The sequence below is a fragment of the Melozone crissalis genome, unplaced genomic scaffold (assembly GCF_028551555.1).
Source record: "Melozone crissalis strain CALT ecotype California unplaced genomic scaffold, PUWL_Pcris_2 ptg000008l_1, whole genome shotgun sequence".
Classification (NCBI taxonomy): Eukaryota; Metazoa; Chordata; class Aves; order Passeriformes; family Passerellidae; genus Melozone; species Melozone crissalis.
The window spans coordinates 2,541,644-2,563,073 of record NW_026535786.1 but is presented as its reverse complement, the minus strand read 5'-3'; the positions used below and the strand labels follow the sequence as shown (position 1 = coordinate 2,563,073).

Here is a 21,430-nt window from a genome sequence, read left to right as displayed (position 1 = left end):
TTATAATAATAAAAGCCTTTTTCAGGGAAAAAATTTGAAACCTGGAATGTTTACATGTTGAGGTTTCCAGAGAGCTCCAGATGCGAAACATATCTGAAGGTGATTTAAAGGCTTGATTCAAAGCCCTGTGAAGGCAATGGAAAAACTCCATTGGTTTCAGTGAGCTTGGGGTCAGACCCAGCTATTTAACCATGATCCCATTCTGCCCTCCCCTAAAACCCAAAGTTGAAATCTGCAGATAAAAATAAACAATCATATCATACAAAACTTTGTATATAGAATACAAAAGGTAACAGTTGACTTTTTGTATAAAATACAACTTTTTGATAGTATATTTATTTCACATATGTATAAATATAACCCAAATAATATGATTTTTATTATTCCTACCAAAATATTATTACTTTTTGTTGTTGTTTTTACAAAAGTTTACAAAACAAATAATTCTTTATATTTACAACCCAATACTGTGAAGAGTGCCCAGTCAATGATGAAAAATAGATTTTAAGGGTAGTGCACTTAGCCATTGCAAAGAAAGAAAAAAAAAGACACTAGCTCCATTCAGATGCAAGTGTTCTGAAGAAATGATACTGGATTCAAGTTTTAGTTGCAAGAGTCTTTCACAAGCTCTCATTTCAAATGCATCAGGTATACATATACAGGACAGGAAATGGCCTCTACCTTTTTTGAATTTACTTAAGACAGGATGTAATTTTGCTCCCAGGGATGGCACTCACAGCCCATGTGAGTGTTGGCCTCAGTCTTTTGCACTCCAGGCTGAGGCCAACAGGACAACACTCAGCATTGAATCCACCACATCATAGAACCATGGAATCACAGAATATCCTGAGTTGGAAGGGACCCACGAGAATCACTGAGTCCGACTCCTGACTCATTGGGACCAGCTCCTCAGCTGAACAATTTTTTTTTGCATTATTTGAAGACCTTGAAATCAGTCTGGCCCTAATACAGAAACCAGTGGTGGCTTTTTCAATGGCATGTGAGGGTAGTTGAAGTTACCAGACTACAGTGCCCATTGCTCGTGGTGATGCTAACTCAGCCTTGGCCTCAGTGGCATCCATGGCAGCTGTCTGTCCCTCCCAGTGTGCTGGCAGTCACTGCCAGCAGTGAGGCAGAGAAGCCAATCTTCCTTTCACTTCAAACTTGTGCAGCTGCTGCTTCAGTCTAGTTTTGCACGATTTACACGGGACACATTTGTTGTATTGGATCTGTATCTCTCCAAGCTTAGGTGGGACCCCAGTGGCCTGAGCTCAAAAGCTTTTCAAAGGTTTGGAAAAACTGGTACTGACATATCACACATGCACCTCGACCAAACCTGGGGAGAAGAGGGAGCTTTCTGGGCAGCTGAGTCACCACAATGTTACACAAGGCAGAGCTGTGCAGTGATCACTGGCTGGGCTGGCAGAAGGGACTCTTCAGCAGGCTTTCTTGTCCCTCTTATTTCTCTGGGAATGAACAGCCTCTACTGGCATATCTAACTCAATGCCCATGTTACACCTTTTGTGGAGGTGCTGGTGCTCATTTGTGTGACGATGCTTCTTGAAACATCCTGAAAAATTGTGCCCATTTGAAATGACAGGGTGAAATAACTGGAAAAGCCTGATTAAAACCTCTCACAAGAAGTAGGTCAGATAAGTGCAGAGGCTATTGTCAAATAGTCTACTCACCCCACTGCCACTAACAAGGATGAATAAAGCACTTGCACGCGCTGAGCAATGCCTCTTGGCACCAAGGCATGGGAACGTAGGCATTGTATTCCTTTGCCACATCTAGTTGTAGCTAATTCGGAGGAGGCTGTGAAACACATTGCACCCCATCATTTGAAAGAACAGCACTTTCATTTGAATTGCAAGATCTGTTCCTATCTATGAATCCTGCCTGAATCACTGTGCAGTGGCTTTATAGTGACATAGCATATCCTTCTGATGCCATTACTGACCAAGCCTATAGCAAAGAATTTAATATTGTCAAGACTATTCCCTGGCAGGTGTAGGACAGCCTGTATCCTTACTGCTGTGCTCTGTTAGCCTTCAAGGAAGGTGACTGCAAACTGCTCATGGGAATGGTCCTTGCCCCAGTATATCTTCTTTCTATGCACGAAACTGCTCAGGACAAAATTAGCTGGTCCATCCCCAAAACCAGAACAGATGATTGAGTCCAGTGCCCAGAAATAATCCCCAGAACTGTTTCATGTACAAGCACAGATATGGCTGATGGAGGCTCCTGCTGTGAGTTATAATTGATGTGCATGCTAGTTTCAGGGGCAGAGCCTCCTGTACTCCAGACAAAGGCTGGGGACCTGGGCCATCAGCAGGACTCTTTCAACTCCCCCTCATATGGCGAAGGAGAAAACAGGATGGAACCAAAATGCTGTGCAATCAAAATGGCAGCTTCCCCCCAGGCAGGTAGATGATGGCATTTCACCTGGGCTAAACCTGTTTGAGAGAAGAAGATCAGGCTGAACTACCTGACGGATATTCGCCATGATTTGAGATGAAAAACAAGGACAGTGGCTTAGCTGAGCCACTTTAGGTATCTGGCCTCCTCTAAGCTGGACTGGGAGAGTAGTCAGGGACAAATCATGAGCACCCTTCTCACTCAAGTTTCTATTAAGTCACTGGAGTCCCTGGGGAAGGGCAAGGTGGCAAAGTGAGGATCCTGAGCTTTGGAAGTAGTTCCCTCATGTTTCCCTCAGTGCCCAGAATGACTGTGCTGCTGGCAGAACAGCAGCATCCTCTAATACTCACTGCAAACACTGATGAAAGGGAGAACACAAATGCTAGAGCACACCGAATAGCACGCTGGATGATCTGTGTCCTTCCTCCCTTGGATGAGACCACTTACCCTGCTGTGTGCTACAAAAGGTTTATAACAAAATCATTGGGAAAGCAAATGTAGGTTTGTACTGTGCAGAAGTAAACAGTTTTTGTAATGCCATGAGATTTACACAGGGCTTGATGCTGTCAGGGCTAAGCAGTCCCAAGGAAGTAAATGGCTGTGAACAAGATGACTGAAGAGCTGTGGACCACTTGGGGTCTTACTTGCACTCAGAGAAATGATGTTGCACAGCCTATACCACTGACTGGTGCTTCCATGTGTGGGAAGCTGCATGTGTTTTTTTCCTGGAGCCCTCTGAGAAGAACCAATGAGTTTGCAATGGGCTGGGCACAGGTCTGGGGAACAGACCCTCCACGTGTTTTCACTTCTTTGTGGCAGGCAGGAATATCACTTAGACTGTCACTTCAGTTTTGTTCCTAGAGCTAGTCTTCAAACAGGGCAATTGCTCTATGTTGTATTTTAAAGGACAGCCCAGTTACTGGAGTGTAAATTAATGAAGCAGGTTGTTGGCATCTAAAGAGAAAGCTAATGTCCTTGCTGCCTCTTCATCTGGTTCCCTCTTGGTACTGTCACTTATGAGTGGTTCCCTAAAATTTCATCGAGGTTGATGTCTTTCATCCAGTCATCATTACCAGGTTCTGTTTTCAGTAAAGAATCTATAAAATCCGAGTCACTGTTGAGCGCAGGTCCTATAGTGTCCCCTTGCTGGTTCAGAAAGTCAAACGCTAGGTCACTGCCATGCTCACTTCCTTGGTAAGCCCGGGAGGTTTGGTTGGTGCTTGTGAAACCGGTTGATGGCAGAGATGACGGCGGTGTCATACTTGTTCCTGGCTGATTCAAGGCAGGCACAGTCTGTCCTCTCAGCTGATTGGGTCTTATGCTGAGCCCTCTTAGCGAGCCAGTAGATTGTCCATTTAGAGTCTGGTGCATTTGGTTCAGAGGGGGCCTCATTTGGACTCCCGCCGGTAACTGGTTAGGAGGTGCCAATGCACGCTGAGGAAAATGCTGGTTGCCTACGCTGCGCTGCAAAGACTGGTTAGGATATGGAGTGCCCGTGGGGAAACGCACCCCTGCAGGCTTCAGTGCATCCTGCTGCTTCACTGCAGCCTCTTGCGGGGCCCAGTTCTGGGCATTGGCAGTGGCTGTGATCATCACATTGGCCGGCCGTTGAGCAGGGATAGCCGTCGCTCCATGGGTCAAGCCTGGCCTTATTTGCTGAGAGCTGACCACTGACCCCGTCCCAAAAGCTGCCCCATTGTTCCCCTGGGTCAAGGTTTGCTGTCGGGACACCATGGGGTTATTCTGACTGGGCAGAACTTGATTTTGGTTTCTGTGTGGCTGCATTTGGTTCATTCCTGAAGTCACATTGTACGTGCTTGGTTGGTTGCAAGGAAGGTTCCCGTAGCAGCCCAAACTCCGAGCAGCAGGAACAGAAGGCATTCGGGTTCCAGCAGGGGTGGACATGAGGCTGGAGCTCTGGGGCATGATGCTGTGAGTTGAAATTGGGTTGGATAAGGACATGTTGTTGGAGCTCATGCTCACAGCTGGTGAACTACCTGGAAAGAAGAAAACAGAAGTGTTACAACAAGCGTGGGTGCATCAATATGTGGTGTCATTCAAATACCAACAGCTCAAAAATCCAGTTTTCTATGAGCAGAGTTTCTTGAAGAAGACACTTGCTCTTAAGAGGACTTACATGAACTTGCTCAAGGCCTTGAAGATGCCTATCATCCAAAGGGTGGTTTGGTCTGTACTAAGCCACCTGTGGTTTTTACATCCCTTCAGAGGAGAGCACATGAGCCAAAACTGATGCTCATTGTAAGAGAAATATTGGAGCAGGGAAGGACAAATGGAACCACTGGGCAGGAGAGAAGACTTTCCTGCCTTCCTTTACAGAAGTACTAGACACATCAGACAGGACAAAGCCTCTTTAAGTGATCAGAGATCAAGAACTTTTCCTTACAGGGCATGGCTTATCCTGGGTCCCTCTAGAGACAATGGGGAGTGAGAGGCACTTTAATCAGGCTTCTTTTCCACCTTTCTTAGACAGCTACAGCAGCAGTATCCATCCTTTGATTGGGAATGTCTGTCCCAGATGACAGCAGGAGCCAAGAGTGCATCTCCCACATTTGCAGCCATATGCTGGGGCAGGAGCTCAGTCCAGTCTGTGCCTTGCCTGTGCTCTCACGTGGTGGCTGAGCAGGCATGGGGACATGACCCAGTGCTGTGCCTGGTGAGCCCCACACGTGCCCTTTCTAAACTCTCTTCCCAGCTGGGCTATGGCTATTTGCCCCTGCACAAACAGACTTGCCAGTGAGGGAGCCACACATGATGTGCCAGCGCTTGCTGCACCCGAACATCCCCTTTTGTGCATCAGAAAACTACAAGTTATGAGTTGGCAGGAATTTATCACTCCTGGCTGATTCTGCCCAATGGAGGGTTTTCCTGTACTTAACTTCCTTCCAATGGATGACAAGAAGAGAGGATTTTGTTGCCTTCAGCCACCAAACCTCGACACAAGCTCACTTCTTTGGCTACATTACCGTAGTTTGAGGCCACAGTAGGTGATTTATGCCATGAAGGCTGAGTGCTTATGCAGTGCAAGATTGAATTAATCCCTGAGAGACTGGTTGAAAAAGACCAACCACTTTTTAAACCACTCAGCCAGTGTAGATGGCACTGCGGAGAACCCTCTCTGCACACAATCAGCTGCTCCACATTGTAATCCCCTTTGCTACTGTTGCTTCCAGTACAAACCCTACAAGAAGCACAGCTCAAAGAAGTCAGGCTCAAGGCAAATGAAAGGAGATGCTTCTTCACACAATGTGTGGGTCAGCCGAGGAAATCTGTGCCACATGGCACAGTACAAGCAAAATTCTCACACCTCTTTGGGTGGCCCCCAAAGTGTGAGAAAAGCTGTCAAATGAGCTTGCTACCAAGGTACCTCTGCATTTCAGGAATTCTCTGAGCCTTTCCCAGAGGAGGAATGAGGAGATTTGCTATTTCATAGGGTGCAACTAATAGCAATTTTTGGGCATGACACATTGCCTTGGCTTGATTCTTTGTACATTGGCAAAACCGGATGGAATTTGACTAACTTCAGCTTCATTACCAAATCTTATTATATATTGGTCTGTGTTACTAATTTTATTAGTTGGTCCATCATAAATTCCTTCCAACTACACAGTGCTTCGAGACTGTGTCATGCCTGCAGCACTCTCCAGATACTTCAGTCTCAGTGTGGCATGCTTTTCCAGTCCCTTGGTCCTTTGGAAGTCCCTTCAGAATGTGGCAGTTTTTGATGTTGATTTCAGAGCTGTACATCATAGCTGGTCACAGCAATAACTTTTGCACACCTCCAATGTAAAGTAAGCTCTATTTTTCCAGTTCAGCATCATCTGGGACAATGTTTGCCTATCCAGTTTCAATCACCTGCCCACGGTGATATCTGGACACCTGTCAGCCATTTCCTTTTGAGGTATGCTAATTTTCCGCCACTCAGGTTTCTTAACCAAAATAGGCAGTAAGAAGTCAGATGCTTTAAGGGACGTAACCTGAACAACTATTGCCTTTAAGTTGTGGTTTCATTGAAAGAGATACCATGCAAGTTTGAAAAGATTCTTCTAACATCAGCCCACGTTGCTTGAAATTAATTAAATCTTCCCCTTCCTTAATTCTTTATTATTTGGGCTGTATCTGCTCCCCAGTAGTTTTGCTGAACTCTGCTTTAGGCTACTAGGGCTGGAATTGCCTACTTAGGCTTTTAATTTTGATCATGGCATTAGCAGTCTCCCTTGGTGTTTCAAGACTAAATAAAAGGTGACACTAAGAATTTGGAGAATCTCTCAGCCAGCTCTTTTAAAACTCTTTTAGACAAATCATTGGCATACATATTTAAAAAGTCTATGTTTAGGAACAGCTATTTAATATGCTGTTGCTGTTGAAATTTTACCATAATGATGTTCAGCTCCCACAGTCTGGAACCAAAGAAAAAATTGTATATTTCTGCTTTTTCTGCATTATTTTTATACATATGCTATTTCCATTTAGTAATGGATGTAAAGGATTTATTTCTTTCCTTAAGGACTTAAAAAATAACTCTTCTCAAATCATTATTAACACTGAGTGTGACTCCACAACCAGAGTGCTTGTTTCAAATCAAGTGCTTGTTTCAAATCAATATAGACATAGATACCTAAATTAAGAAGCTTCCCCTAGCTTGGAAGGCAGCCTCTTCCACAAACAGGCTCCAAGTGGGACTGTAGAGGATCTAATTATCCTAAGAATTCTGTTGTCCTAACTTAAGCACCTAAATTCAGTCCCTGAGCTGGGCAGCCCCTGGGACAGGATATGCTATGGGGAATCCACCTGCTTTTAGCCCAACAGGGATGATCACATTCCCACAATCTGTGCTCAGCTGGCAACCACATAATTAGCCCCATCTTTGGCTTTGCTGGTGGGCTGTGCATTTTTGGAACTACTATAACATCTCCTACAAAGACAGGCTGAGAGAGGTGGGGTTGTTAAGGTGGGAGAAGAGAAGGTTCTGAGGTGATCTAGTACTTTCCAGTACCTGAAGGTGGCTACAAGAGGGAGAGAGAGGGACTTTTTACAAGGATATGCAGTGACAGGACAAGGGGGAATGACTTTAAATTGAGACAGGATAGGTTTAGATTAGACATAGGGAAGAAATTTACTCGGGGGTGGTGAAACACTGGACTAGTGAAAGGGTTGTGAATGTCCCATCCCTGAAAGTATGCAAGGCCAGGCTGGATGGGGCTCTGACTAACCTGGTCTAGTGAAGGTTTGGAACTAGATGATCTTTAAAGTCCCTTCCAACCCAAACCTTTCTGTGATTCTGTGATTTTTTTTTTGCAGGGATGATAGGGATGGGTCCCTGATTTTTTGCTCCTGTGAGCCCATAATAAAGAGAGAATTCAGTGGCATTTCAAGAGATGGTTCTCTCCCTCCAGCTGAACTACAAGTTTGTACAGTCACTTCATTGCCACTGGGATGAAGTCCCTCATGGGGTGACCCTGCCAGCTGTTGAGCAGACCTCAGGGCTACCATCACACTGCTCCTGCAAATGCTACACTTTTTGAAGAACACAAGTGTTTGGGAAGGGGTTGTACTTGTTGCCAAAAGACAAAGCTTCCTCTTTCTTTGTTTTGCTATTTTTATGCTTTTATTTTTAACACAAGTATTTTCCATTCTTATTTCTTCCAGATGGGAAGAAATGCCTTCCCCAGAAGGACTCTGTACAGCAGCTGGGCACCCCAGGCTACAGCAATTCAGAGAAACAGCTTCCCTACCCAATTCACCTGCTCCTTTCTTGGGGGTCTCTTGCCATGGCATGGCACTGTGGGGAAAAGTATAGAGAAATAAAATACTCAACCAAGTTTCTCCAGCTTGTGCAATTTTATTTAGCTTTTTGTTTCTTCTTCCCTGATCTGAGCAAAGCTATTCCCAGAAAAAGGAAACAGTTTCCCTACTGTTATTCCCTTATGCAAGATTTTCCTAATTGCTGCCTCTGGTAGCTTTGCTGGAAGCTCCCAGCACAGCCCTGCTGTCCTCCCAGGGCTCACTCAGCAGGGATTTGGGATTTGAATGGACAAGTGCTGCCATTCCCACATGTCTCACACCGAGGAGATGTGACTCCAAATACCACAAGACTGGCAGAGAGTCCATCAGATTAACAACAACAAGAGCTGCCACATAACAATGGTGATCTACTCACTTTGGAGCCTTTCACACATGTGGCTGCACTCGCTTCCATTTTCTGTCTCAGGCTAGACATGGATTGTTTTTAAGTAAAAGCCAAGAGTCTCAGTTAATCATTTGGTTCCAGGAACAAACCTTTAAACAACACACCAAATCACAAGATTCCTCAGCAAAATGCTGGCTTGCCAAAGCGTTTATTTTGGGAGTACAGGAGGTACCAAGCCAGCGAGCAGGGCCCTCACCATGGGATATTACACTGGGATGCTTGAGTCACTTTACTGGAGAAGATTAAGGCCCAGGCCCATTAGAAAGCAGCAGTTCTCAGCAGCAGTTTCCAGGCTGCAGCAAGGTTATCACTGCTGGAACTTGTAAACAGAGCACAGGAGTGCATGAATGCTGCTTGAGCAGCCCAACCTGGCCCATCCCTACATAGCCAGCAGATGGGGCAGAGGGGTGGCATGTGAGTAAGCTGCACTTCAGAGCTCATTAAAATTGTAATAGAAGCAGAAAATATGTTGCATACAAAAATATACTAGAAGGCAAAGAATTCTTTTTATACTTATATGCACAGACACTTTTCCAGTATAGAAAACATCCTTTGGTCCCATCTGCTGCATTTCCTCCACCTCCTCTCCCCTCAGCATTTTTTCCTTACTCTGCCTTTACTCTGAGTGGCCTTCAGCTAATCAGCAAGGCGAAGAGTATGAAAAGCCAAACAAACAATCCTGTGCTCCAACAACTAGACTCTCCCAGGAGGTCAGGGCACAAGAGTTGAAACAAAGGACTAGTCCTGAAGTGTTGGGCATTTCCTGCCCTGGGCAGCTCTGGCAGAAAACAAGGTCTTTTACTCTACTGTTTGACTGATCTGTTGAAATGCTGCATGTAGAGCAGCTCTAAGGCCATGACTATGACCTATTAAACACACTAAAAGTACCATCCATGATGGTGCTGTGTGGGGTACTTAAAAACCTGTGTGAGGTTCCTCACACTGTACATGAACTGCCATTTGAAGGGAGGGATGGTTCTCATCTCAGTCTCTGAACCAAGGTGCACCACCTTGTGATGAGACTGAGACCATATGTGAGAGAAGCACCTGAGCACAGTGAGTTTGAATAGCCAAGAGGACATCTCTGCATCAGGTATGTGGGCGCACATCTGCCCCAGACAGTGCCAATGGGACGGGTACCAACTCCTCCTTCCCCATGTCTGAGAGGCAGTATCAACCTGGATGAAGCACCAGATCATACACCAGCACTTCTCAGTGGTGCAGGACAGTGAGGTAGATAGCACAGGAGGGCACAGCCACCACCCACTGCCTCTGCAGTGATCGAAGCAGATATCCAGAAAGTCATGCCCCAGTCATCCCATGCATGTATGTCTCTTATGGGTGGTCTTCCAGCTGGAAGGAAGGAAGAAAGGAAGGGGTTGCTTTGAGCCCATGGGTACTTACCAGGATACTGGTTTGCTTGTTGCATGTTGACCACATTCCTTCTTTGGTCTTTATAATCTGGTGGTGGTCTTGTCAAGTGTCTGTTCAGCTGGTCTTGTGGAGTTATTTTCTCCTAGAGGAATAGAGTAGAAATACATTAATTTGCTTTTCTTTATGCTTTCCTGGCTCTGTGTTTTGCCAATCTCTTTCTTTTCTCAGTTATGTAAAAGCTGAAGTATTCCTTCCTTTCACTCTGTCTGGTCACTGGTCACACTGGTGAAGTATTCCTTCCTTTCACTCTGGTGGCACTTGTGAAACAGTGCCATCACCTACTGAAGTCTATATGGAAATCTTTTTGATGGTTGCATTGTGTTTGAGCCTGGTTCAACTTTCCTCTCAGCCTCTGAGAACAATGTCCATGTCTCCACTGAAGTACAAAGCGTATTTCTATTTCAGCTTGTCAAACCCATCCACAGCCATGCCCTCCCTCACTCTGTCATCCTACACTGTAGGAGTGACCACAAAACCCAGTAAAATCCTTGCTTTTTCTCTCCCCAACTCTCCTTACTAGGGATACCAGAAGTGGGGATATACACCTGGTTTAGGACAAGGACAAGGATGGTGCTGGGCTGGCTGTTTTCATGCCACTCAGCACTGCCCTGTGCTTCCCTGCATGAGTTGCTGTCTTTCCTCCTACATTGGGAGTACAAGAATTGGGGCAGGGACAGCAAGGAAAGATTGCAGGAAAAAAATATTAGCTGGGGAGATTTTATTTTGTTTTTTGAGCTTGCAGGGACATGTCTCTGGTGAGAGAGCCAAGTCCTTGAACTGAAATCTGACTAACTGCCCTGTGCTCATAAAGATCTGGAAAGAGCAGGCACCAGAGTCAATGCCAAATCTCTCATCAGCATCAGTGTGATTTGATGCTTCCAGAGTGCTCCTGCTCACCCATGAGACATGGTTCCTTGGGATATGTGCCCCATGGCAGGAAATTGTGAGTTTGGTGCACATGTGCCTTTACTGGACAGCTGCTGGGACAGCATCACACCTCTTGTGCAATGTGCACAGGTTTTGTGCTCAGCTGCCAGAATGGCAAATCAGCTTGTCAGTGTGAAAGAGTCAGGCCCTGGCTGATGATGCAAGTCCATCAGAGTAATTTGGGGATAATCTGACTGAAAACAGCATGCATATGGACCTTCTATTGGAAAAATTCTATTTTCTTCTCCCAGGAGCACTTAAAAAGACTGGGAGAAGAGCCCTTCTTGTGTTATTTAGAGCATTTCCACAATTCATGATGGGAGGGAGGGGTCTGATTAAGATTTGTAAGGTTTGTTTTTATATCCTGCTCAACCTGAATCCTTGTGAATAAGACAGACTCCCATGAAATCCCTGCAATTCATGTAAAAACTGTTTTCTATGTACACAAAACAAAAGCAAAGCCAAGCTGATTAAATTTCCATTTTATTTAAGATAAGCTATTTGAACAATTAAGTATTCGCTCTGCTAAAAATTCTGATAGAAAACTGCAGCACAGAGAGCTGATTTTGAACTTCTTTTTTCTTCTGCATGAATTGAAAAGTCAAGAAATATTTCCTTTATAGAATCCCCCATGTCTCCTAAAATGACCAGAAACTCCCAGCCAGTCTCTCAGATACCAAAGGACAGAGAAGTAGCTACAGATACATAGAAATGCAAAAATAAAACCAGAGAAAGCAGGAGCCATACACAATCCCAGCGAAGCGCACAAACTTGTGTTGAACCCCAAAATCAAGGTACGTGATCCTTGTTCACACACAGGCATTTTACACTGTGCTGCTTGGGTGACAGCTCCTGGAAGTAAACTTTCCTCTGAGGTGGAAGTAGCATGGCAGTGTACCTTGGCTTATCTTGCAAAGAAAACCACTGACAGTATTCATATGTCTCAAAACCAAGCGTATGCTTGGATTGTTCTTGTAATGAAACTGCAGTAGCTTGGAAAATTGTTTCATATAGATTGAAGAAGGTTTCAAAAAGGCTTAGAAAAGTGCTGAAAAATGCAAGGTGCACTCTTGACAATCTAGGCACTGCCAAAACTACCTTGGAGTTTTAGGGGGCTTTCTTCTCCCTGTCTTAGCTTTCTTTTCTATTGTTTTTATGACAATATTTTCCACGTAAAATAAGAAATTAGTAAACTTACAGCTTCTGCCAACATCTGCTGCTGTAGAAGGAGTTGTTTTTGCTCCATCATTTGCCGTTGCAGAGCCTGTTTCTTTTCCATCAGCTGCTGATTCAACAATGATTGCTGGGATGAGTTCATGTAACCACTTCCAGTGTTTGGATTTGAGCAAGAGCTGGAGCTTGGAGTGGGGCCAGCTCCCTGGCCTACCACAGAGTGTTGTTCCTGAAACAGAAGAAAAAGCTCGTGAAGGATGAAAATAATAACAAGCATCAAGAAAAGGAAATAATCCTTTTTATGTAATTTGCTGAAACTCAGGACACAGCCCACAGACTCTCAGGACAAGTGACCGATACAAAGGCTATGACAAAGTAAGAAGAGGATTGAGTAACTTCATCCCTCAGGAAAGACTCTGAAAAATGTGGCAGGTTGTTCCAGTGGAAAGTCTCAATATTGTACCAGGAGCTTGGGAAATATTAACAGAAGTAACAGAGCTGTCCTGGGGATCTCTCAGGAAACGTGCATCAGGCTGTACAGCAGTTTGTTTGACCACAAGGGAACAAACTCAGTGTCTGCTGGTTCCTACCATCTGGTGAACAGCAGTGAGAAGCTGCAGACTTATTGGTAGAAGTGGCATCTATTCTTGGAAAATACAGAGGTGGGAAGTTAATACTTCACAGTGGGGGGAATGGTGCTGCTTTCATTTGTCCCATCATCTCCCTGACAAGAGCAGTCTCTGAGAGACTGCTAATTGAATCCCATTAGCACCACGATTAAATAGGCTTAGAGTGTATCAACTTCCTCAGTAAAATAAATGTGTAACTGGAAAGGACCTTGAAGAGTCTCTCTGGTCTTTGTGAGGGACCTAGATCTGCTTCCTGTTCCCAGTGTGCAGCTCCATAATGAAGGGATGGCAAAAAGTCATCTTCGAGGGCAGTGGAGAAGGAACATGAGGACTCAAACCATGTTCATACAAGATGAGAATGTACATGGGATGACAGTATGCTGCTCCTTTTCTCTTGGCCATTATTTCCCTTGGCAGCAATGCGTTTTTTGCCTACTTGCTCCAGCAGTGTTTGGTAATTGAGCCTTTGCCAAATGCAGCTTTCTCAGTACACACACAAAAATACTTAGCCTATGCACAGCTACAAAGAAAATGGGATACACTGAAGAGGTCACAACAGTCAGGAGACACATCCATTCTCTGACCCCACTTGACTGCAATTCACCATAAGAACCAACCACATAACTCTGTATAACCTAAGAGGCAGCAGCATTTTTGCCTTGCAGCACCAGACCCCACAGCAGGAGTCTGATGCTCCCTGTTGTGCAGGGAGGCGTACACTCTCTCGAGTGGCCAGGATCCGGGCTGCTGTCCTAGTAAAGCTCTGTTCCATGGCCATTGTCCCCTGCGGCATTTAGGCAAACATGGGCTGACATTGAAACAAGGATTGGTCATATGTAGCCTACCCATGCCCTGACGACCACGGAGCACTGATGTTTAGCACTTTGTAAACTCCAGGAAAGCTCATTCCTGCGCCTTAGCTTTTGCATCCCTCCCCTCCCCAGTAACACACTCCGTACAGACTAATCCCACTTATCTTTCTACCATCTGGTATGGAAGAAGCACAATGATTGTATGGGTATTTCTATTTTAAAATAACTCCCTGGCTTCTAGATGGGGCCACATGAGTGTGTAGCTAGTTAGATAAAGTATTTGAAGACTGTTACTGAAATAAAAACCTTGACTTTGTTCTGGAGCCACCTGCAGCCCCCAAGGCAGTGTTACAAACCCACCCTTCAAATTTATTGGGCTCTTACACAATTATATCCTGCACACTTTCTTTCAGTTCCAGAAGGAATCTAGGATTGCTCGGCAGTGCCACATTTTTCAGCCCTTATGTTAGCTGCAAGATAGAAAATACCTCCTCTCAACAGACCTGCTTGCCAAGTTGTTGCGCAAACTTTTTTGTCTTTCCTAAAATATTTTGAAAAGAAAAATATGTTACAATAAATTGGCTTTGACTTCTATATTCAAATGACAACTCTAGCTTGAACCCAGCCACATGTTCCATCCATTAATAGAATTCATCTGTTGTGCTTTTGCACAGATAGTGCAGGCTCCCCCGAATGTGCTTTCAGTCCTACGTAAAAAACCAACAAAGCCTAAGTTTTTCTTTCCCTCATTCCCTACCAACCCATATAAGCAGTGGGGGGGATTTTTTCTTAAGATAAACTGTGTAGTGTTCATTCACAGTATCTATCAAAGAAAGCTCTTCTGTAATAGCCATTGGCACAAAGCACCAGCTGCTTGGCAAACAGACCCTGAGAAAACAGTGTAAATCATAAACTTGGAGCCAGGTTGGGGGATTTTGCATTTGGTCCTTTCTCTGCTGTTCATGAAATGTCAGTGTGAGCCTATGAATCTACGATGTGTTACTTCTCCTGCCTGCTGATCTTCCCCTTGCAATGGGAGAAGGAAGAACAGTTTCCTAATAAATCAGGAGACTAGCTGCACAGCAGTTTGACCCTTCATGAACCAGTGCTATCGAGCCCTGCTCTCACCCTGTGCTTCCATCACTGCAAATCAGACAGCAGAAGGGCTACACTGCTGTCAGGGACGTGGGGCTCTGCCCCTGCGCAGGACAGTGTGTCTTCTGACATCCCTGAGAGGAAGGGCAGGTTTGGCTGGAGTTAATCTGCTTCTGCAAAACTGATTCATCCTGCTCTAAGCCTGGCTTTACTGCAGCAGCTTTACTACAACCCCACACATCTAGAACTGCTGTTTTTTAATGTCATTCCTGGGTTCCCATGCTGCAGTTGATGTGGTTTAGCTTTAGAAAGCCCTGACCAAAGAAAATCTGGAGTGGGACATGCCTGTCCCCTTGCCCAGGGGCACCTCTACTCAGCAGGCTGCAGAGACAGCCCAGCATCCCTCCAGCTGGGGAGCCCCAAGTGCTTGCCTGCACGGTGTCACCACTTGCACGAGGAAGGTAACCTGTCCCCTTGGCCCCCAAGGAGATGGCATGATGGGGAACACATCCCTGCAGCCAGCCAGGTGTCAGAACAGGCTGGAAGCATCACACCCCCAACAGGTACAAATGTTCACCTAGGTTTATCCCCAGTTTCTGCCCTACTTGTTGGCACTGCTCATGCATGTTCCATGTTCCTCCAGCCCTACAAATGACCTACAGCCCTTTTGAGGCCATCCCTGGTGCCAGCTGGGGCAGGGTTAGTGTTCACCAACCACCACAAAACTCCATCTGCCCTGCCAGAGCTGAAGCTTCAGCATGGTGATGCTCCACATACAAAGCAGATGTGTTGCACCACATTATCTGATGTTACAGTGCCACAAAAAACCTCTGAGATGCAGAAAGGCAGACAGTGAGAGTTCATCAGAGCTGGGAGCGCAACTGCGGTTTTGTTCTTAAGCATCACAAAGAACATTACGTTCAAATGTTTAAATTAGCAGTAAAACAAAGCATTTAAGACCAAGTTTGCCTTTCACTATCCCTGCTGCAGCTGATTTGTGTTCATACAAATGAAGGGATGTCTTGGCCTCTAACACATATATGAACTTTTAAAAATAGACTTTTCTTTTTACCCTTTTTTCTCTTCCTCCCCTCCCCTCCCCTCCCCTCCCCTCCCCTCCCCTCCCCTCCCCTCCCCTCCCCTCCTCTCCTCTCCTCTCCTCTCCTCTCCTCTCCTCTCCTCTCCTCTCCTCTCCTCTCCTCTCCTCTCCTCTCCCTCTCCCTCTCCCTCTCCCTCTCCCTCTCCCTCTCCCTGTTGGCTGGAAGAGGATGTGCAAACCTTTCCCCTCTTTCTCCTGGAAATGCTTTGAATTGATGAATAGTTTTGATGGGACAGAAGGGAAACAATGGTCAATTTTGTACGAAACCACAATGCCCGCAGAGGCTGTTTGCTTCCCAGCCAGGAGCCCTGACATCTGTGCCACAAGATGAGCTTCTGCTTCTTGCAGATTTTTCCCTCAAAAGGAGATGGGGAATTTTTCCACCTTTCGGTTCCTCTGTGGGGCAACTCATTCTGTGCCCTGCATCAGACTGGGAGTGACAGCTCTGACTTTTGCTCTTCTCTTGCATCAGTTATAGCTTAAAGAAACAAAAAATTGAAAGAAGGAGGGAAAAGTCTTCAGATCAATTTATGGAAGTCTGCTCAGTGACAGATGCCTGCCTTACAAAAAGCTGCTTCCAGGGGAAAGGATGTGCAAAGTCATGTTCATCTGGTGACTGAACCTATGCATGATGTCCTCACTCATAAGCAGTTTGTGTTAATTGGCATCATGGGCTTGTGCAACTCTTCACTGCAGGCTTAGAGTGAGGATGATGAAGGAAAAGGCTCCTCTGTGGATTTCTTCAAGGGATCAGTGGCTGTCCCCACAGTGTGAGCTTCTCAGGGGCTTTCTGGTTTGACTGCAAACCACCCTGAACAACTGAGCACTTGGAAAAGGAGAAGGAGGAAGAGGGGACAAGAGAAGGATGAGGAGGAGGAGGAGCAGAAGGGGAATGGTTCAACCGAGTCTTGCAGTGTTTCAGAGCAGTGCAAGGCTGGTGGCAAAGCCCTGATGAGAGCCTCCACAGCCCCAGCTGGCATGCTCCTTCCCACAGGCACAAACTGAGGCTCTCCTGCAGCTGCTGGGCCAAGCACTCACGCTTATTGAGAAGAGCTGGCCTGACTGATGCAACTTTAGGAAGCTGAGCACAGGGTGCTTTGCTGAACAGCCAATCTCAGTACCTGCCAGCCCTCTTCTGAGCCCCCTCTTTTTTGCTGAAGCAGATGCACCCCTTTCTGCTAAATACTGGCCTTCTAATGGTCATCTGAACTCCAAGCACTGCCTGCTTGTGTCCTTGCCTCAGACAAGAAAACAAAACTCCAGCAGGACCACAGCAGAGTGCCTGTCAAATAAGAACTCTTTCAGCTCTAGTGAAAAAGCTAGAGTTTTCATACTTTCATACTTTTAGGAACAACTCCCACTCTTGACTGGAGTGCAGAGGGCTGCTTTCTATGCCACTGTATACTGTGAGCGCACCAAGAATTTCCTGAGGTTAAACTCATCTGCAACAGCTGAGGATATGATCTGTGTATAAGGAAATAAGACAGACTGGGGAGAAACACAGCCAAGCAGATTCTCCCTTGCCTTACTGCTTGTTCAGCTTGATGGGAGTGGAAAACAGTATCTTCCTGAGCAACTCAAACTCATTCAACCTTTTTTCATATCTGGAATACATAGCATAAAAGTTAGTCTCCTTGATGTTTAGGTCTCTAACAAAAAACTTAGAGCAGATTCTCTCTAAACTGCCTGCTGCAGGTCTCCCTTCACTATACAGGGAGATGGGGCTGTATAAGTAGGCTTCAGATGTTTAATTTAGACAACTGACTTAGGAACCCAGATTAGATGATAAGAACATTCCCTTACACTCCTCATCTTGGATGCTTCTAGTCACACTGGAGTAAGATGCCTGGAAGAGTGAGTGTGAACACCCTATGATTTGTTAAGCAAAAGTGGATGACTTTCTAAGGGTGTTGCATAGAGTGATCTAAAAGCCTCCCAAATTAACCAGGTGGAAGATACTATCATAGACTGAATTTCCCCTAATATCTGTCAGAGAATATTTTTATGCATTCCAGGAAGATTGCTTTTATATGTACAAACAGCATTTGAAAAACCTGAACATTGCAAGATCCCAAGAGCTGGTTTTTCTGTGTCTAATATCCAAAGGTACAGCTGTGTGAAGGCTGCAAAATAGCTCCTTTCAGTAATTTTGTGGAGTGTTTATAAGAAGTTGGCTCAGCCTCATGGGACTATCTCCTATGTTTTTGTCCTGAGAACATCTGAGCTCTCAGGACAAAAATTTCAGGGCCAACCATGTTTCCAAGGCACATACACAAGGAAACACGGACACTAGCATTGCAATTTCACAAGCCCAGGCTGTCTGCCAGAAATACTTGTGCCTTCATCCAGCCAGGGAAAAGAAGCAAATGCTGTGTCACTCCTTCAACAGACTGAATTGTGGAGCCCAAACAGGAAATGTGGACTAATCCCTTCAGACACTGAAACTGGAACTGCTCCTGACAGTAGGGAGCACACACCTGATTTCTGCGTCCTCATGGTGTAAGTCACCCACTGGAGTGGTATGTTTGGACATCAAGTGATGCAGCAGGTATTCAGCATGCCGAGGGACAAGTATTTCAGCAAACCCAACTGATGCACCTCTCACTGGAAGACCCAGGGAGTTCAGGCTTTTCAAAAATACATTTTTTTTGCACACTGAAATTTCAGTGCACCCCAGAACCATTTTCAGAAATAGGTAGAATTGTGCACAATCTCAAACATAAAAATGAATTAAGAAATCCCTGAAAGGAGCCAATCCTCACTTTGATATATAGTTAATTATTTGTACAATTCTTAATAGAATCCTGTTATAGCACTTTGCCTGTTCAACACCAACAGGGAAGCTGCTTATACCCAAGATCCTTGCGAACATATTTTCAGATTTATTTGCAGCCCTGCCATAATCCCTTGCCAGAGAGCCGCACAGCCTCATAGCCACTAGCAGGCACTCTTAGAACAACGTTCCCAACCCCAACTCCTTAAACTTGGGCAAAGTGGGAGCTGCATCTTGCAGGGTGTAAGGCTCAGATTCAGCCCTTGCACAATCACATAGCAACAGGCCCAGGAACAGCGCCTCATTACCAGCCTTGTCTGACAATCAAGTCTTTAATGAGAACAAAGGTTGACAGTGATTAATCATTAAGACATTTCTTGTTCCTTGCTGCACGTGTTGAAGGCAGCCTCCTGCCGAGGCAGTCTGGCAGATTTCCTGTCTGCTCTATACCAGGGCCCATGGCCGCACACACAGGGATGTCTTTTCCCAAAGCCAAGCGCACAGATGAATGTCTTGTCTCCATTTCTGAGCACGGCAAATTCGGAATGCATGTGCATTCTGCAAAAATAATAAACCCTCAGCTGTAAATTTGATTGCTGTATATTCAGGCAAAATGACCTAAAAGAGATTTGTTCATGTCAGTATTTTTCCCAGAGACATCAAGGATGGATTATTAGTGTTTTGCCATGTGCACCATGATGAACTTTTAATGTAATCTTCTAGCATACTGTATATATGAAGGTGTCCATTTTAGAAATATTTTGTTTATTTGTAATGAAAATAACATGCATGTGTCGAAAGTTCAACAGAGGAGGTTATTGTGAAATGTCTGCATCAGAAGAGGAATGTTGGCTCCATCAAAGCCAATGGCGAAACTCCAGCTGACTTCAACGGGGCTAGAATTTCCTCCCAGATCTCTATCCAGCCACAGGGGCACAGTGGCACTCTTGGCTTGCAGTGACTTCATCTTACACTTTTTGGACAAAATACCTGGTTCAGAGAGACCACTAGAGAGCCTCCATTGATGGACTTGTGCAAAGACTATCCCACACTCTGTATGGAGCTCTGTTTTTGAATGCTTCATGAATTCTTATTCTGAAATGAGTTTGCCAATGAGCATGAATGATGAAGACTCCTATCTGATTTTGGACAAAACCAAACACATAATTATTTGTTCTACTTCAGCATTACAATTTGTGATGGCTGCAATATGCAATATCTACACTACAACAAGCCAAGCCATTTAGTTTATCATCACACAATTGCAGGAAATCAAATGAGAGAGGTTTAAGAAACTGCCCTACTCCAGCTGGAACAAGAGCTGGTGTGTGAAGGGACTGTTTTGCCTAGTACTACAAGGCAAGGTACGTGCATACTTGCAGGCTCTGTGCTTCAACTAGAGTGGTAATTCCAGCTGAGGCAGTGAAAACTTCCTGAACTGATTGAATTAGACACTTGTGATTATCTGTCTGTATCTTTACTATATGTTATCTGTGTATATGTATACTTAATTCACCTAATAAATGTTCTTGTCTCACTGCCATATGTTTATTATCTTTCACAAAAATCATCTAGCCTGAGGCAGATACAGAAAATTTCAGCCCTCTTAGAAAAGCCATAATCAATGGAAACGAGAGTCTTGCAAGGGGAAGCACTGGGTAATTCAGTAATAGGTGACTCTATATACATGTTTATATTTCAGCATTCAGTTTACTAAGCAGCACTAAGAAGGACACTGGTAGCAGCCTTAGGTATAATGTATCTCTTCTGGCATCTTGCCTTATCCTCATGTTTCCCCCTGGCAGCGACTGTGACAGCCACAGTAAACCAAAGGGTGTGTGGGCACCGCACAGGGAGGCGTGCTCCAGAGATTGCTGTGGAGACCTGGTCTGCTGGGATTCCATGGAGCCAAGTGAAAGAGGTATATCATATATGATTCACCCTCCCTATTAATCGTCTGCAGTTTAAACAAATTTGTGTCACTTCTAATTAACAAGCACAAAAAAAAAAAAAAAAGAGAGAAAAAAATGATGATATAATATGGAAATTTTCCTCAAGCAATAGAAAAAGCAAAACAAATACCATAAATGCCAATTTTCTGCAGGAGAAGGGAGCAGGCAACCTGAACAAAATATTTAATGAAGAAAGAAAAAATTATTAAACACGCAGAACAATAACAACAACAGAAAAACCACATCACTGGAGCTAAACACTTAATTCAAATGAGCACAACATGGGTGACACGACTGTCAGACACACTAAGATCAAAGCTCTCCTGCTGAGAATACACAGCAAGAACATGAGCATCCTTAAACTGGAGCCTCCTGGGATCAGCCTTCTAACACCAACAGCTTTGAACTCTGATGGCAAACAATGGCCAACAATGAAAAGCAATGTGTGAAAAATGACAGGCTCTGACCTGCATCTCCCTGCACTGAGTGCAGCTGCAGAAGGGAGGTGCCTCAGGTGGGACTGGATCTCTTTGTTCCCCCTTACCTGTCCCAGGACAATGACTGGTGATAACCAAAATCTGCATCTGGGGCTGGTAGCCAAGTGTCACTGGGCACAGAAGCAGGGAGTGGGACAAAACCAAATGGTTTCCAACTGGGACAGCCCATGGCACTGGTGCAAGTGCACAACACACGGTTCAATAGAGCAGCTTTGCCTGCCCATGTAGTTTTAAATGAGTCCTTATCACATAACCCCAACTGTGGTCCTCCCTCTCCTTTATAACACTGTCTTTGTTATAAAACAACTTGATTTGATGGGAGTTAATTTGCAGGAATTGACATAAACCTAAGCTCCTGCCATCCCCTCACACTGTCTTGATGAGTGTGATAAAATAGTGCCAGTGGCTGCAGC

At 45.0% G+C, this 21,430-nt stretch overlaps 1 protein-coding gene across 1 annotated transcript in view; it reads right to left on the bottom strand.

Annotated features, from left to right (window-relative positions):
- Nucleotides 1–1,133: 1,133 nt before the first annotated feature.
- The window catches only part of MAML2 (mastermind like transcriptional coactivator 2), a 207,484-nt gene continuing 187,187 nt past the window's right edge, over nucleotides 1,134–21,430 (bottom strand). Inside the window, exons 3-5 of the mRNA XM_054269933.1 lie at nucleotides 12,186–12,389; nucleotides 10,031–10,142; nucleotides 1,134–4,415 (exon numbers count right to left, since the gene is read on the bottom strand). Of these exons, the coding sequence (XP_054125908.1) occupies nucleotides 3,433–4,415; nucleotides 10,031–10,142; nucleotides 12,186–12,389 (1,299 nt within the window). The 3' untranslated portion in view covers nucleotides 1,134–3,432. The remainder of the gene's footprint in view (nucleotides 4,416–10,030; nucleotides 10,143–12,185; nucleotides 12,390–21,430) is intronic.